The sequence below is a fragment of the Lates calcarifer genome, linkage group LG16_LG22, assembly GCF_001640805.2.
Source record: "Lates calcarifer isolate ASB-BC8 linkage group LG16_LG22, TLL_Latcal_v3, whole genome shotgun sequence".
Classification (NCBI taxonomy): domain Eukaryota; kingdom Metazoa; phylum Chordata; class Actinopteri; family Centropomidae; genus Lates; species Lates calcarifer.
In genome coordinates, this window is record NC_066848.1 from 8,305,629 (window position 1) to 8,323,892 (window position 18,264).

The 18,264-nt window shown below is 41.9% G+C and overlaps 1 protein-coding gene across 1 annotated transcript; it reads left to right on the forward strand.

Annotated features, from left to right (window-relative positions):
- The first annotated feature begins 589 nt into the window (after nucleotides 1-589).
- Nucleotides 590-12,990, forward strand: sfrp5 (secreted frizzled-related protein 5). Its single transcript, XM_018678056.2, has 3 exons — nucleotides 590-1,619; nucleotides 8,301-8,378; nucleotides 11,398-12,990. The coding sequence occupies exons 1-3, from the start codon at nucleotides 1,067-1,069 to the stop codon at nucleotides 11,724-11,726; spliced, it is 960 nt and encodes a 319-aa protein (XP_018533572.1). The 5' UTR covers nucleotides 590-1,066; the 3' UTR covers nucleotides 11,727-12,990.
- The last annotated feature ends 5,274 nt before the right edge of the window (nucleotides 12,991-18,264 follow it).

Genomic DNA, 18,264 nt, shown 5'->3' on the forward strand with positions numbered 1-18,264 from the left:
CACTCAGTAACCTCGCCTCTCCCACAGTGCAGTTCTTTTTCCCGCCCACTTCATTCACTTTCCTCTCAGAATTTCTTGCATTTACATTTGTGCTTGTGCATGTGTGTGTGTGTGTGTGTGTGAGTAAGTTTTCTCACTGTCGCTGCCAACATGGGCCCGTTATGCCAGACTGTTTTGAGCTAACACAGCAAGCAGACTTGAATGGAGAGCAGACATCATTTGTTATGCATGGGGCAATGCGCAGGGAGATTGTTGAGCCTCAGATGAGGTGAAGAAAGTTCATAAATGTACAAAAACATCATGACTAAGAGGACGGTGATGTATGCTGAGTGTCTTTTGGAGCAAAAATTCTTGTGCACATTAGAGAGGTGACCATAAAAATACAGCTGGAGAATCTTGCCATAGTTTGTTCCCACTTTCTCTGTTTCTCGTGTTAACTTTGTCTAGAGGAGGAGTTCTGTGGAGGATAAGGGGCAGGAGGAGTGTCCTGAAGGCCAGTGGGATCCTCCCCCGGGGTTGTGATTGGCTGAGGCTGTTGTGAGCGAGTCCAGGGGAGGCCAGTAGGAAGGTGAGTGGTCTGGGAGCCTGCTAGGGGGCAGGCAGCAGCAGAAAGCAGCTACCACTGCCTCTTAAAACCTAGGTACTCCTCATTACAGACACAGACTGATAGACAGAGAGCAGGAGAGGGCTGGAGACAGTACTAAGAGAGGAAGAGGGAAAGAGAGAGAGAAATCGTGAACAGGGAAAGTTAGAAAATAAGCAGTCCTACTTGTGTGCTCACCCTTCCTTGACTGCTGCCTCTTCACTGCACTACCTGAGGCACACATACACATACACACAGGGAGGTGTTTCAGGGAGGCTTAGAGGGCTAACTCTCCAGGGAAGAAGGGAATTAAACACTTTTGTTTTCAATCCGCTGCGTCCATACTCAGGAGAAAAAAAGGGATTACAGCTTGTGTGCCTGTCCCACTTATTCCTCTCTTCTCTGTGCATTTTGTTGTCACTGAGTTACTTTGGAGACTTTGGATACAACCTTCTTGAATTGTTGGTCAGAGCTCAGAGAGGCATGGCACACGGACAAAAGAGCCACAGGTGGGCATTAACCCAGGGCTCCTTCAGCTTGGCACTGGGCCTGTCACTCTTCTCCCTCCTCCTCCTCACCGTCTTGGCTGCAGATGATTACGACTACTACAGCTGGCAGTCGGACAACTTCCACAATGGTCGCTTCTACACCAAGCAGCCCCAGTGTGTGGACATACCAGCTGACCTGCGCCTGTGCCATAATGTGGGCTACAAGAAGATGAGGCTGCCCAACCTCCTGGATCACGAGACCATGCCAGAAGTCAAGCAGCAGGCGGGCAGCTGGGTGCCCCTCCTGGCCAAACGGTGCCATGCTGATACCCAGGTCTTCCTGTGCTCGCTGTTTGCACCGGTGTGCCTGGACAGACCTATCTATCCCTGCCGCTCGCTGTGTGAGGCTGTGAGGGACAGTTGTGCTCCGGTGATGGAGACCTACGGCTTTCCCTGGCCAGAGATGCTGACCTGCGATAAGTTCCCCATTGATAACGACCTCTGCATCCCCATGCAGTTCACTGGGAACCATGCAACCCAGCCACCAGGTAGGGCAGCTATGTGCACATACACCCATTCTGACACACACCTTCATTCAATCATACTTGCACACTAAAGCATCTACACACACATACAATTTTATAGTCCATTTTTGGTATAGCTCCTAAAAGAGCCACTTGTCAAAATTAAGGCTTATGACTTGACATTTAGCACAACCTCTAATTTTGATGTCCTCTCAAAATTTAAATGTCATGTGACAAGTTCAGTAACCACAAAAATGTCAGTTTAAGTTGAATAAATCAATCAATACTTTTACTTTAATAAAACTTGGAAAACTTTCCAGCACAAAAAGCATGCTGTAGCTTTCTGTATTAATTGTCAATATGCTGTTCAAATCATGGTTCATATTGTGCAAAATTTAGTTTTTACCTATGAAGTATACCACTTGTATTTTAGTAAGAAATTGCATTTTAAATAATACTTCTATTAAAATTAAAAATGACTAAAAGGTTAAAAAAAAAAACCTTAAATTATTGCTACAATACGCTTGTGTTGTGCAGACACAAATACAGAAATAAAACACTATTAAAGGAAAACAAATAAGGACAAAAGGATTTGTCTCTAAGTTGCAAATTTCAGGACTTTGATTCATGTCACTAATAATATTACTAAGACAGATTAGTGATCTAGAGCCTGCAGAGTCAGGAACAGTGAGAGCCTGAAAACGGCTTGGAGGCTCATATGGTTTCCCCACACTGCAGTGATGACAGATGAAAGTTTGAGTGAGAGACTCTCCAGAGGAGGTCAGTGAGAGAGACAGGAGCAGGAAGAGGCTACAGGGGAAAGTTCAGGGTGGCTCCCTGCCATCTCCATATGCCTCAGGGAAGGACAGAGACAGACTGAGAGAGATGGGAGACTGAGAGACTCCGGCTAGCCAGATCGTTCGCTGAGTTAAGATAAATGCACTGTGATGTTAAACACATCTTAACTGAAAAAGGTGACACATGCACGCACACGCACACACACACACACACACACACCTTTATCAGCAGACATCCATCAACAGCTAATCAATCAATCTAACAACTAACAACTGAGTGAATGACTTATTTTAAGTCATGCACACAACTCACAAGCGGGTCTGCAGAGTGTCAGTAAATGCACAAATAAACCCAAGATGGATGGAATAAGAAGAAAAATGACTACACTGGGGATTCTGAGGGAGATTTGATTCATAAAAAATGAAAACTATTTTAGAATTTTTTTAAAGACACTAAGTAAGAGGACAGATGGGCCAATCATGAGCTGTGTGAGGGTGAGTGGGTACTAAATAGAGAAATAGGTGTGTGCATGTGTGTGTATGTGCACAGCGACTACTTAAGCAGCCTCTTCACAAAAGCAGTCAGTGCTGAGAGGGGGAGAGAGGGAGTTGATGAGAGACTTTAGACAGTGGAGGGGGACAGTCCCCACTGTGTCCCAGCCTGCTCAGCCTTTGTTGGGCCTGGCAGCCAGCAGGCCAATTAGCTAGAAGGCCAATTACTGAGCTCCCACTAATTAGTCGACATGACAGGACAAGAGATGCAGACAGAGAATGGGAATGGCTAAAGTCTGATTGTCCCTGAGAGAGCCGAATGCAGAGGAGTGAAAGGAGAGGGAAGCGGGAGAGAAAAGAGAGGCAGATAGTGCGGAGAAGAGGAGAAAAGCTGCTTCCTGCAGCATAAAAAAGCGTCCGCCTCTCCACTTTCAATAAGGACTCAAAGAAAACAGTTTATTATTCCACCTCTTACCTTTAACCGTTTATTGCCATTTTTCATCTACTCAGTTTGAAATGTAGCATGTTAATATATTATTTGATATATGGAGTAAATATATTTCCTTAATTTGAGCTGTTCTTTGATATATTACACTGATTTACTGAAGCGCTAAAAAAACAAAGCTAACAATGCTAAAACTTAATTTCAGTTCTGTAAATCGTAACAAGTCATTTGAAATATCTTTGCTTTTTATCACTGTCGTTCACAGTATACTGATATACTGATACTATCTACCCAGATGAAAAAAGTGAGAAAAAATCGTTGGAGCAATCTCCGGTGTATTCATGCAGAGCTGACTTATTCCATTAGGGAAAATGGCTGTGCTGTTTTTTTAGGACTGGTATCAACTATGTGACATTTTGGCTTTGCAGAGCCATAACTCATTCTTTTACATGCTCCCTGAGATGGAGGCAGCTTAAACTTCTTCTGTCACCTCCTCAAACAGGCAACGGTTTATTGATCCTATCTAATCAAATAATTATCAGAGGCGGCTTGATTGCAGAGAGTGGTGTGAGATTAGTGCAAACATATAGAGGGATCTTTGTTATTAAGCCTTATCATGCAGAGAGAAAAGAGACAAATAAGTTGAATTAAATTTTTAAAAAACAAATAAAAATCTGAATGTTGGTTAAGTTTAAAAATTTAATTTGAGTGCATGTTTGTGTACGTGTGTGTATGTGTGTGTGTTTGAAACTGAGAGTGAACCCATATCACTTCTAGCCCGAAGGCTCAGTCACTGACATTTTGTTAAGAACCAGAGACTCTCAGATGTGCCGATGAGGCCATCCTGAGGACAAGCTTTTGGCTCCAAAACACACTCACACACACACACACACACACGCATGCACATGCAGAAACATGTGCACATATACACACACACACAGCCAGCAATAATAAAAAGGATTTTTAGCAAATAACTCTTAGAAGTGAGTTTCCTTGGAAGCCTCTGTGTCAAAGGACATGGGTGATTCTCTTCACACAGGATCATATGAGGACTCGTGGTAGTCCAGGTGGATCGTGGGGAGTTGGATCAATCAAGGAATTAAGTGCTGTTCTACCTGCTGCTCTCCTTGTCCGGGAGGGACCGATGCTATCTGAGCTATTCTGCAATTACATGATATAGCACGGTTCGAGGGCTCCTGAGGAAACTAACAGTACAGAGTTAGATTCACTTTCCACCTTTCTGCCATAGCCAAAACTGAGAGGAGTAGCACCAACACCTGAGCTGACAAAAGAGGGCTCAGGCATCCAGGGAGCAAAGACGGCCAGCTGAGCTCAGTCTGCTGGGGCAGAGCACAGTTAATGCCAGCCATCAACTCCACCATATGGATTTAATGATGCTACCTTTATCTGCTGTCAGCATCACTAAATCAACAGGTATGATCGGCGTAGGTAGGATTCTGCGCTGTCTGCTTGGGGTAAACTCCATAACTCAAATTGCATGTTTATGCAGAAATTTTTCTTCAAGACAATATGCACGTTGTCCGGTGAAAGTCGTTGAAATTGCTTGGTGTGAAAGATATTGTCTGTCCTCGCTGTACTCATTGATGTGGCTAGTGTAAGTTACAACTGTGTTAAAGGAGACAGGCAGCACTGTCAGGTCCCCGGCAACACAATGGGCGCTACTCATGTGGCCCTGGCTGCTATATGAAAGGGAAAATGTGATCCAATGGTCTGTGCATGGAAGACTGCCTAGGCCTTTTGAGAATGTATTTTCTCTTCTGTATAGGATTCCTACAGATGCAAGGAGCGTGCTGTGTTTTAGGGGCCCCGGGGGCTGCCTGTGGGCCATGTTTAAGTCCTCCTCTGTCCGTCTGCATGCCGCATTTAAACAGATGTTAGGCCCTCCGACATAAATCACACGCTGCATTTCATCTCCGGCACAGTACCGTTTTATGTCATAAGTGTTGCTGCTCGTAACTTAAAGGGCCCAAATGAGGCATGAGATAGTGACCCGTGCATATTTTAAATGGAACGTACTGCCCATAAAACTCTATGTGATGCTCAGGCTGCAGGGGATGAGGTATAAGACACGTCAGGGGATCGGATGACAACATTGTTAGATCTGGTTATCTTTTGTGTGAAGATATGTGTGTGTATGAATGACAGAGACAGAGAAAGTCTGTATAACTTTGCCCATACTGTAACCAACATTTCACTCGAGTGTAAAACTGATTCCAAGTAAATTTCTGAAACGTTATCAACATAAAAAGTGAATGAGGAGGATATGTGAATGTCATGTAATGACAAATGGAGTCTGTCAGGAATTAATTGTGATCGGGAAATGTGTATTTGCTCTTAATGATGATGCTGTTGAAACTACAACATTAAATAAACACACAGCAACAAAATGCAACAAAATGATGATGATAACGTCATTGTATTGTCATGGTTTTGGAGGTCACAGCAAACAAATATTTTAGAGACATCACCACATTGAAGACACTTCTTTGTAGGTCTTCTATTCCAAAACTTTTTTTAAAGTCATATTTGACAAATGACTTTTCACATCTTTATCACTGAGGAAATTTTGTTGCATTTCAGTATTTTCAATCAGCAGCGCTACCTAAAAAAGGTTATAGGAAAGAGAAGAGAAAAAGGCAGTGAGAGGGGGGGGACAAGAGACAAAAGATACAGCAGGCAGAGGAAAGAGACTGAAATGGAGAAAGTGATATTAACCTCAAAGCTATGACTAAGTGAAGCTGTGCAGTTAAATAGCTGGAATCTTGCCGTACGTCATTTCCACTCTGGCTCGCAGTCTGAAGATTAACAGCAGGGCTTTCCAGCAGACCACCTCCCTACTCACCCTGCTCCCATCATTCTTCTCCTCTTATCCTCATGCACTAACTCCCATCCTCCTCATCCTCAGTCCATATTATAACATTCTTCACTGTGATTGGGAACATTAATGTTTCTGTAATTAAGTCTGTAATCCAGCATGCAACCGACAGAAAGCAGCGCACAAGAGGTAGTTGAGTCCAAGTCAACCGAAGCAAGAACGTAATTTTCACAATTTAATCACATGGCATGGTAAAAAAAATTCCTAAGCTGCTTTGAAATGATGGCAAAAGTACATTAATGACCTAATGTCAAAATATTTGCTGAGTAGAAATGTGTCCAGGAAAAAAAAAAAAGCACACCACACCATGCGGCAATGAATCCCATCAGAACATGACGGTGATTCCCCCAATAGAGACCAGAGCGTGATGAGGGCAGTCGTCACTTAATTGATTTCTCAGTGGAATCCAAATGGTGGTTTTCAGTCCAAGCTCAACTTAGTTTCATGCACTGGCATCCAGAGCAACTGGGCCTCCTGCCAACATACCACCCTTGTGAAACCAGAATGAATTCCCGTCGAGTCTGAATAAGACGTAACAGCTTCAAAACAGACAAATCCAGAGGAGTTTTGGCGTCTCTTGATCTGTGTGTGTGTGTGTGTGTGTGTGTGTGTGTGTGTGTGTGTTTCCATGCTCTCGTCCCAGTCTTCATGTCAGCACCAGACAATTAGAGGCCTGACCCTGTAAGGCCTCGCAGGTCTCCCGCCTGTGGAAAGCATGGGAACCCTCAGAGCAGAAAACTGGCAGTAACTCTACAAGAACATGGTTCAACTCTCTCCGATGCGCGTGTATGAACGCACACACACATACACATGCATGTTCAATGGTGGTTAGGGGGTTCACCTCCCCACGACCCAAGCAGCGAGGCATGCTAAACTTTGACCCCTCTCATTATCTATCCAGACATTGAGGTTTGGGCTGGGGTGATAACCTTTGAACCCTGACTTTTAACCCAGGGGCTGGATTGGGCTAGGACAGTCTTGTGTGTGTGTTTACACGAGTGTGTGTGTTTATGTGTGATACACAGAGAAAAAGATTTCTCTGCCCTGTAGATATATATGTAGATATATATATGTGGTGTATATACCACATCCCTCTCTCCCTGACCTTTTCTAATATTGTACCTTGTTCTCTCTATAGGCTTAAGGCTCTGTTTTTGTGGATGAGAGGGCTGATATTAGATGTGTAGAACCAGTCCCTCTGGGATTATATGGAGTTTATGTAGTAATTGTCATAATAAAGTTTTATATTGAAGAGCCTTTGGAGAAAATTGCAAGGTTGTATGAAACATGTCTGTGTGTATCTGTGTGTCTGAGAAAGAAGAAACTGAGGGCTTTGAAAGTAAGTTTTGTAAGCAGCATGGGTAATACAAGTGAGAAAGGATATTTATACTTCCCAGCATATTCTGACAGTTTTATACTGTATACACGAGTGCAGCTGTAAACAAATAAAAAAGACTCCGTGTAGAGCCTGTATTTCTTCTCTTCCATGTTCTCCACTGTGTAGGTACACAATAACAACAATCATAAACTCCTAAATCAAAGTTAGTGAGGCTAAACATGCTTTTGTGCAAAGTAGGCATGACCATAAATTTTGAGTTAAAAATAAACTGGACTTGTTGCTTTGGTTTCCCCTTGCTGTTTCACAATGTGTGGTTGCTGTGTGGCCTAAATGCTGGCTGTGTCTGTGTACTGAATCACTTTTCACCATGTTCAGCTGCTCCTGCTGCAGCGTTTACCTTTCTGCACAGCCAAGACCACGCCTGCACCACCAAAATATACAACGGCCAGAATAAAAAACATTTTCTCCGGTGTAACTGCAGGGCAAACGTCAGTCAGCCTGCTGGACTATATATTTGCTCCACAGCAAATAGCCTCTGACAAGAGGAGGGGGGCTGCAAATAAGTGCCTCAAAAGTGGTCAGGGCTTAACGATTTCATAGCGACACGGCTTTGGTTTTGCTGACTGCACTTGACTAACAATGACCTCAACTCAGCTGTTAGATATTAGCTAATCTGTCCTTAATAGCACCAAATGAAATCTGATTCTGTGTAGTAATTATTTTTCTCTCCCTTCAGTGTCGAAGGTGTGCCCTCCGTGTGACAATGAGCTGAAAGCAGACAACATCATGGAGCATTACTGTGCTAGTGACTTTGGTAAGTACCAGCAATTGAAAAGAGTGAGACCTGCATATAGGCACATACATGACACAGTACAGGGCAGATTAATCTACAGCAATCAAAACCAGTCTGTCCTTGTGGGGTTCTTAGTGGAAAAAACTACAGCTGTAACACTCACCTGTTGCCCACAGGTGGCACAGGCTTTAAAACTGCAGCAGCTACTACATTCTTTGCCTGTAGGTGGCACCACTGACTACCGAACTACTGGTGCAAGAATCAGTTCAATTAGAAGACAAGTACAACTGTGCAAAGAAAACATTTCACCACAGGCTTCATTGGGAGTAACAAGCCTCTTTTGTTGTTGGTTTCCGAATATAAATTTATTGTCTCAGTTTTGATCTTCCTTTACATTACATAAACTGGTGAGTATTTGTAGAACAATAGTCAAAATGAGCACAGACATGAACAAGCAGAACACACATTATTAAGTATTCCCTGTTCTACCATAACCCCTTTCTTCTTATAAACTGATACATTAATTAAGAGTTTTCAGTCCCTAATGCCCACTCAACACAAATTTCTAAACTTTCCACTTTGCAGCAGTCCAGTTTCACCACAGTAATGACCCTGTACACAAAGCCAGAACATAATTATTCCATTATTTCTGCTCATCGAGGCTTTTGGCCCATGACACTGTGCAGCAGATGAATTTCTGCTTGCATGGACTATTGCCCTAGTCTTGAGAGTTAATGACACACTGCTCTGTATTTTCTCTGGTCATAAGAGTATAAGCACTGGACTAGAAATTGTGACCAAAAGAGAAAAAAAAAAATACTCAAACCTTGGGGAATCATGAAGAACATGGCTTATGTTTCTGAACAAATTAGTGAGAGTAGTGTAACTGAAAATGAAGTATGGCTGAAAACCTTATTTCTATGCTGCTGTGTCCCACAGAAGAGATGTCTGCAGTTTTTAGTTTCTGGTAATTACCCACACCTCCAAAATGTCTTGGATACAAAGAATGACCCATTATAAATCATAAATTAATAAACACCCAGCACATCACATCCAATAACTACAACAAGCTTTATACACACTGCTCACACTCTCAGCTGTAGCCAAAACATAGGCTCATCCACTATAATTAATCATGACATAACCAAATCACAGATATTTGTCTGATTAATTGCAGGATTGTATATTGCAATCTTTTAACATGAGGGTGTATTCAGGGATCAGAGAGCAACACACAGATTCTTTCTGTTCATTAGAATGAAACATGATTACATGTGAAAGCAGATAGCCGGACATTTTATGGGCTATGAATGTATGTGACTGAAGGAGACGTAAGGATGAATAAAGAAGTCAAGATAACTATGATGTATGGATTTGGAGATCAAGGCAAGAATGACTCTATGGTGTTATTCTATAGGGCGATGGCAGATTACAGTTTGATCTCACACCTCATGAACGTTGTTACCTATTCATCTTGGGACACTATTCACCATGAGATCATTTTGAACTTCGTGTTTTGTTACAGTCTATTTTTGATGTCTGATCTTTCCACATTCCTTGTTGTACCATCGAGCAGCAAAATAACAAGAGTAGAACAGAAAAGCGGCTAGGACGAGAGTCTGGCAGGACACGTGGCCCACACCTGGTTGGTACAGTAGGGGAACTTAAGGAAAACCTGCTCCCCCTCAAAGTGACAGCACACTTCTCTCTCTTTCCCTTTCCATCTGCTTCTACCTCTGCTCTGACTTTAAAGAATTAATTCGTATACTGACGTGGGCACAGCTTGTCACAAGGATATTGGCCAGGCTGCACAGTGGGCCCCACTGGATCACATATGACTGAATACGGGTGGGCAGTCAAAGGGAGGGAAATAATTTTATCCCTCCTATCTTTGCTGAACACACACATATATAACATGAATGCATTCATTCACAAAAGTACACAGGCACTCAGGTATGTCGGCACGCAAATGCAGCATATAAACACACGTCCTGAGTGAAGAGGCTGGATGTGAATCAGGATGAAAGGCGAATCAACACACACATTCCTCCTTGAACATGCTATCACTTCACATGTACTGTATACGTATCAGAGTGTACCGAGGGGTGTTTACGCAACTGTAGACAAGCAGGCGAGAAGTGAAATGGCGCTCTTCCAACAGGCTTGAGTACATAGCGAAGCTTCATACCAACCCTGCGCCTTTGCCCGGTCCATGATTGATTTCACCTGTCAAAAATGTTCACCCAGAGAATTCCGCTCTCAAATGCTTGGCAGTTAAATTTTAATCTCTCAAATTTAAAAATATGAACTTATAAACATGAATGTCGACGGGAGACACAAGTCAGGACTTCATCAGGCTGATAGACCTGAGTTTGCCGTAACCAAACTCCACATATACTGAAAACTGTGCACAGAGGTTATTTGTTCTGTACGTTTTCTTAAAGATACACAACTGTGTGCACAAAGGGTAAAAAAAGAACAAAAATAAGGACTAAAAACCTGGTTTGAACTTGACGGCTGAAAGATTTGACTTTTTTTTTTAGGCTTGAAAAAGAAAAGAAAGCATTTTGACCTGGTAAAAGACCTGGTACAATCAAACAGAAATGTCAATTGCCATGTAATTTAAGGGTCAGCACTTGAAAGATTTGGGTAAAGGAAAGAACAGCTTGAAAGACTTAAATCTTGACTTGCAACATCCAGAGGAAGACTTGTGATTGGCCTGAACTTGTGCTAAAATACTTGTAACCCCAAAAAATGTCCTCCTTGTCATTTATGGGTTTTCCCCAAGTCAGACACAAACAGAAACACAGGATGCACTTTTTGTATGTGGTGGGAGAAGTTAAATGATGATTCCCAGGAGAGGTGTAAAATAGCTACTTCTCTGGCGCAGCACAGAGCTCCGAGATACTCTTGCAAGGAAAATAAATGTCACAGCTGCTCAAAGCAGAGGGGGACAGAGTGACACGTGAACTTCTTTTGGGCATAAGTATCTGTATTTTATATAGAATAAAAGAGTTAAAATATCTGTCTTCTTCCTCAGCCCTCAAGATGAAAATTAAGGAGGTGAAGAAGGAAAAGGGTGACCGAAAGCTGATTGCAGCACAAAAGAAAAAGAAAGTGCTGAAGCAGGGTGTGCTGAGGAAGAAGGACCTGAAGAAACTGACCCTGTACATCAAGAATGGTGCCAACTGCCCATGCTCCCAGTTGGACAGCCTAGGCTCCAACTTCCTCATCATGGGCCGCAAAGTGGACCAGCAACTGCTGCTCATGTCCATTCACAAGTGGGACAAGAAGAGCAAGGAGCTCAAGTTTGCCATCAAGTACATGAAGTCCCATCAGTGTCCCACCTACCACACCGTCTTCCAGTGACGTAGCTCGCTGTGCTGCTCGCAGAGTCCACAGACGTTCCCCACACTCCTGTTCCACGTAGATCTTAATTCTCGTTCCACTAATGTGTCCCTGAACCCCAGATCCCTGCAAAATCTTTTACCAGCCCACAAAATAGTCCTACAAGGGGTTGCAGGGTGGTCAAGCCTTTATTTTCACAGCTTTAGCATGAATCAGGTAGTCAAGGGGGTCGTTCTGATCTACTTAGATGAATCAGACATATTAATGTTGGCGAGGTGAAAAGCTGCCAAAAAGAAACCACAGATTTATAACAATGACAAAGAAAAACTGACATCTACCCCCTACAGTTTAATAGAATCCTCCTTAACAATTCTCCTTTCCTTTTCTGATATAGTAGAACCAATCATTTGTATGATATCTTACAGCAACTTTATCAATAAGATAGCATTATTAGTAGTATTAAGAAATGGGGACCTAAAGATTTGAGGCAACTATTGGAGGGAAAACATGTTTGATAATGTGATGATTATAGATGGACAGAATGGGATGGGAGCTGAGTGGGAAGGCAGGGTTTGCTTCTGTGCTGACAGAAATGATACGCTACAGTACATGTGGGCTGTGCAATGGGCCAGCGTGCACCCTGGCACAGAGCTCCCGGGAACAACATCAAAGCAGAGAAATGTAGATGATCCACTTAACTGTATGTTTTAATAATGTAAAAAGTAGGTAATTCAGATGAATACTAGATTATTAGAAAACTGGGCTTTTTTCTTTTATCCCTGCTGGGAAAGAAGACCGATGGAATGAGACAGACTGACGGACTGGATGATGCTTCCACTGACTTTGTACAGCACCGTTTTGCGGCCTGTAAGAGGGAAACTTGAATTTTTTTTTTTCTTTTTGAATTGGAGAGAGAAGGAGAATAAACAAGTGGTGCATAAAAGAGAAAGAAAGAGGGAGAAAGAGACTCTGGACAGAACCAACAATGTTGGGTTGATAAGTCTCTGGTACTCGCTATTTTTCACTATCACTCTTCAAATATTTCCTCTTTTTTTGTACTTACATTTTTAAATTTGCTTCAGTTAAATTTCTATGGTATGAAAGCAGAAATCATACATACAGACATAGCACCTGAATTCACTGTTGCAGTAGCAATAAGAGATGAAAAATTAACTCTGACAATATTTTTTAATCAGTTAACCTGTAAGTAGTTCTGTTGCTGAAATACATCTTTGTTTTACAAAAAAGTAAATGAATAAAATATATTTGAAATTTTTATAAAGAACTTTGGAAATGTGCCATTTCTTTATTAGTATGATTAAACCACAAAGTGTGTGCACACTCAACCATGAAAAAAAAAATCCTTTTCTGACTTTATCACCTAGACAAAATCTCAGTTTTACATTGATCTGATTTTGACAATTTTATTTACTTTAAAATGTTCTATTATTGATTTTTAAGTAGAAAATGAAGCTCAGCAAAGCATTATACAGACCTAACCTAAGTTGCTGTTTTGAGGGTACATATAAGATTGTGAAAGTGCATGTGGCCTGCCATGCACCTTCATTTCTCCTTTCAAAGGGATGAAGGAGGTGAAACCTCAATTGCACTCTGTGCAATGCCAGAATCTTCCAGATCCACATTGGGGCTCTCAGCTTTACACAAAACCTGGGCTACAAAACAGCCAGTATTTAATGTCAGAGCAGGCTGCACTGTAACTGACCAACTTTGTCAAAGCCACCCAGAGTTTAATCAAAACGCACACAGGACTAAATCACTAAAATAAAAAGATTTGACATCTGTTCTCCAAAATGCAAGATGAATCAATTGTGACAAAGTACAATGTTTATTGTCTTCCACCCATATTTCCCAGAATGTGGAGACGTTTGGAGGCTGTTCGAAGCATGAATGCCAGTAGAGTGATGACCGATTTCCAACTGATTGTGGAGATAGTGCACACTCTGTCTTTAAGCCGTGGAATGACAAGAACAGGAGGGGACGGGGATAATGGGTAGACCTACACGTTCTCTGTGAGTGACTGAAAAAGATAAACACTGAGCTAGAAATTCAAATTCCACCAAGGTGAAGAGAGATTTGTTGGAAAGTGTTGACCCACTCTTTCAGAGCTGAATCAGCCCCCATGCAGTGGACTACATTAAGCTTAGAGGGGAATGATGAGCAGCTTTCATAAAGCAACATGTGGTAAATTAGTGAACTCAAGGTGGAGACAGACAAAGAAAGGGAAGGTGAAAAAGGAGCCAGGGGAGAAACTTGGCTGGGTCCCACAGACACCTATCAGCACCTCCTCAAAGGTCACTTCATGTAGTTAATAAGGGCCTGATGAGGGACCAGTGACACACATGGAAACACACACATACACTCAGAAGACACGCATGTCGGGAAATAAATTACTACAAGCTGCTGTTGTCTTTCTTCCAATGAGACCTCAGTTCAAACAAATATCAGTTTCATCGACATACATGCACTAGCACACTGACTGGTTACAGAAAAGTAGTGCAGAAAGACCATTGCCGCCACACACACACACACACATACACACACACACACACACACTAATACAAATGTCCTTCTCAACCACACACACACACACATACACACACACAAAGTGTAGATGAATGGCCACATTGTCTATTTTTATTGCAGCGTGCTGATAAGCAGCACCTTTTTCACAGCTGAATAGCAGCCGTCTGTCTGGCAGTCACCTGCACACACACACACACTCTCTCTCACAGACATATACGCATCTCAACAATCATTCGAACACTGTAGAAACTATTAATCTTAACAAGTCACACATTATCACATTAGTGTACATTCTAGGACTTAATGTTGTAATTTGCTTTTTAATTAATCATTCTTTCCCTCACCCACCCACGTTTTTCTTCAGTTGGTGATTTTCTTGATTTTCCATCACTTCTTTCGACAAAGCCCAGAGAGATGGGTGTGAACAATTTACAACCACTTTTTTCAGTATTTGAGAAAATATTTTTTTGTGTGATAAAGTTCATTTGGGAAATGAGCTAATGAAGCCTGAATGTGTGCACTGTAAATGAGATTTACAGTATATTTTTTTTACACATACCAACACCGAAACCAGTGGCTATGAAATGCTGATCTCCTCCAGTTATATCAAATCTCTTTATCAGTGTGATTTTATTTGATTTCTTTACAAGTTACGGTCAATGAAAGAACAAATATATACTGATCCAATATTCAATATTAGATTTTGTAACTTTGCTCCACTTTTCAGGATGGATGGAAATAGCATTTTAGAAAGAAATGTAAATCAGGAAAGAGGCCCTGTACTGGGCAACTGACATTTACTGCTGATGTTTTAAACTTCATTGTCTTTGGACAAGGTATTCTGCATTGGCAACAAATTTCCTTAAAAGAAGTTTTTAAAAAAGGTTACGACTGACTGAGATGCAAAAGATCATTTTACTACTTTCTATTTGATATTACTTTATCAGTACAAGTTGGAATAATCTCAACATTTGATTAGATTTTTTAATTTTTTTACCTAAAACATTAATGCAGACATGAACATGCACTTGCACACCAGTGACCGCACGAACACAAATACATGCTCATACACGTTAATCAGATTTGACTGGTCTACCTCAACAGAAAGAGACCATTATATAACGTCCTGGAGAGCCAGAAGAATTTCTATTAGTTGCAGCAAGCCTCTCTCTACCCACCACACAAGGTACCATTAAAGCAGCATTAGAAAGTAAGCCAACATCCTTCTGGTCTGAACCTCTAGACCACCTGTCTGCAGGAAGGGAGGATAGCAAGAGTCGTACATTCATTTAGAAGAGGAGAGTGAGAGAGGGTGGAAACAGCAGCACATGGACAGAAGGACTGTACTGGCTCCGAGCCTTGGCCTGCCTTGCTCAGTAAAATGCATTAAAGATGTTGCGTTTTGTTACGTGTGTGTGCGTGTGTGTGTTGGTGTGTGTTTGTGGATGTGAATAAGTGTGCCGTGTAGACTCCCTTTAAAAGGCCTAGAGCAAGCCAGGGAATCATTTTCTCCCTATAATAAAGTCAGAGAAACTTTCTACATGTGGTACACCCACAGTGAGAAGGCTGCTTTCCACAACACTGGCTCTCATTTACATGCAAACTTGCTCGAGCCGAAAAGCCAGTTTCAGCTAGCTGAGTAATTTTCTCAGTCATGATGAATATGAATGATGAAGCAGGATTGTTTCACTAATGTCATTTCTAAACCAATATAACATGGAGCCTGAGCCATTTGACATCACATGTAAATTTAATCACTGTTCTTCAGAGTCTCTGTGACACACTCACATTCACACTAATGTATCATTTTATTTTGTTAAATGATATGGTCATGTTACACTTTTGTTCAGTGGATATTTGCTTTTTTCCATTCATTTCTACTGAAGCCAATATGACAGATGAATTCAAGTATGCATTTCCTGTTTTGGAGTGATCTCCAGTCGGATCCGGACTGTGGCGAGCCAGAGTTTAACCACTAATGAATCATCTTAGCAAGGCCCCATTTACATTTGTCACTTCAAGTGTCACATATTTAGGTATGTTTTTATATATTTTTATTTATGTTTTGCCACATACATGCACTTTTATCACTCCAGATCACTAATCTGATTGCATCTATCTTACATTTACTGTAGTACAACCATACATCAGGGTTCCAACACCTTCTTAAACATGAAATTCAAAGATTTCCAATGTTCAAGGACCCCACACAGCACAGTTTGAGATGCGGATCAAGGTTAATAACTGTTATATATAATAGAATCTAAGAATTTAAACACTAAGAACTAGAATGCTTTACAGAAGTTCACAGACAACAATGAAAAAGAGAAAGGCTTGAATGTGTGAACCCTTCTAAATTGTGGTGTGTGTGACTATGTGGTCTCTTGCCCTCTCTAACACAGCACAAGAAAACAATATTGTGAAAGCTGAGCAATAGAGACAGATACTGATTCACGAGTTGCAGCGCTGAGAAACACCAGGAGACACACATCCAGACAGCAGGATGTAGCCTATTTATTCATACTTATTCACAACTTTCAAGGATCCTCAATCCATGAATCTACACAAACACATGGAGGACTGGCATGGATGGCCTACTAGCACTACCAAAGGTTTGCTCATCTTCATGGGAACTCAGACCTCTCTCAGGCATCAGATAAGCATCACAGCAGCAGGTTACAAATTCTGTATGACCACAAACACTGGAGTCACTTTCTTCTTATTACTTCAATCGGACAGGGAGTATGGCTAACTCAGTGTCACTTAATCTGCCTTTATAGCAGGGGAGAAACCTTGCAAATGGCTGCTTGAACAGACCGCTTAATGATGTAGTAAGACTCTGGATATGTAAAGCATACTCCGCTTGGAAATCTGGTATGTTTATATCTGGCTAGAATGTATCTGAAATCACCTGCAGAGGAAGAAATTAATTTCGGTTTGACTGCTCAAACCAACTTTGAACAACTGAATTGCAATCCCTCTCTAATACCTCCTGTATGTATTTACACTTTTTTTAAAAATTAGATACCTATCCTATCCATCTTAAGACACATGAAGTGGCTTAGTGTGAACGAGTAATAGTTGACCAAACTGTAGCCTTTCCTCCTCTTGGTACTGCTGTGACCAATACTGACTCACAATGACACTGTGACAATGACATTCAAAGCCTGTCAGCCAGTCTGTTGCACAGTGGTGATAAGACTAGATCCACAGAACACACACAGACACAGACACACACACAGGGCACCAACCTGGGGAAAAGAGGGCAAGGGGACAGAAGAGGCTAGCAGAAAGAATGAGGGAGGATAAGAAAACACCCAAGCTGCTCTCAAGGGACTTTGGCTCTCGGAAACAATCACATTGGCCTCAGTGTCTCCTCTGCAGTGGAAAATGGATAAATTAATAGGTGGAGTAGAAGGCCTCCCCTGGGCAGGGTCCTGAAGCCATCTGTGGAGGTCATCAGTGTGTCCCAAACCTGCTGTTTCCCTACTGAACCAACATGTCAGTGTAGAGATTTACAGCTGCATGGAAAGTGCATACACACAAACACACGCCCATGTACCAACACCCTTGCACACACAAACATCAAAGGGTATAGACTCATAAGTGCAGCCAAACACGCATCCACATGTATTCATACAGAAGAGTGCCAGGATGCGAAGGCACAGACAAAACAAATATTGGCACAATCACATAAGCGGAAACAAAAGTTCATACTCTTCACACACCCACATCCATACACAAACACTTGACTGGCACGTAGATTTACACCCGTTTGGAAAGACAAGCATCAGCCAATAAATAAATACATTTCCCTGGAGACCTGCTGACCTCTTCCTCTCTCTTTTTGTTACACACACAACGGCAGAGGTCAAGGTCAGGCAGGGATGAGTGGAAGGTCAGAGGGAGGTTAAAGTGTGTTGGTGTATGTAGGCATGCAGGCTGTGAACAGAGGCCAACTCCTTCTGTGTGGATGGGGAGTAGCAGCCTCCGTGTTTTGGCAGTCAGGTCGTGA

Coding starts and splice junctions, on each gene's coding strand:
- sfrp5 (XM_018678056.2), top strand. CDS start 1,067: ATGGCACACGGACAAAAGAGCCACAGGTGGGCATTAACCCAGGGCTCC. Junction 1,620..8,300: donor CCATGCAACCCAGCCACCAG/GTAGGGCAGCTA, acceptor CTCTCCCTTCAG/TGTCGAAGGTGTGCCCTCCG. Junction 8,379..11,397: donor TTACTGTGCTAGTGACTTTG/GTAAGTACCAGC, acceptor CTTCTTCCTCAG/CCCTCAAGATGAAAATTAAG.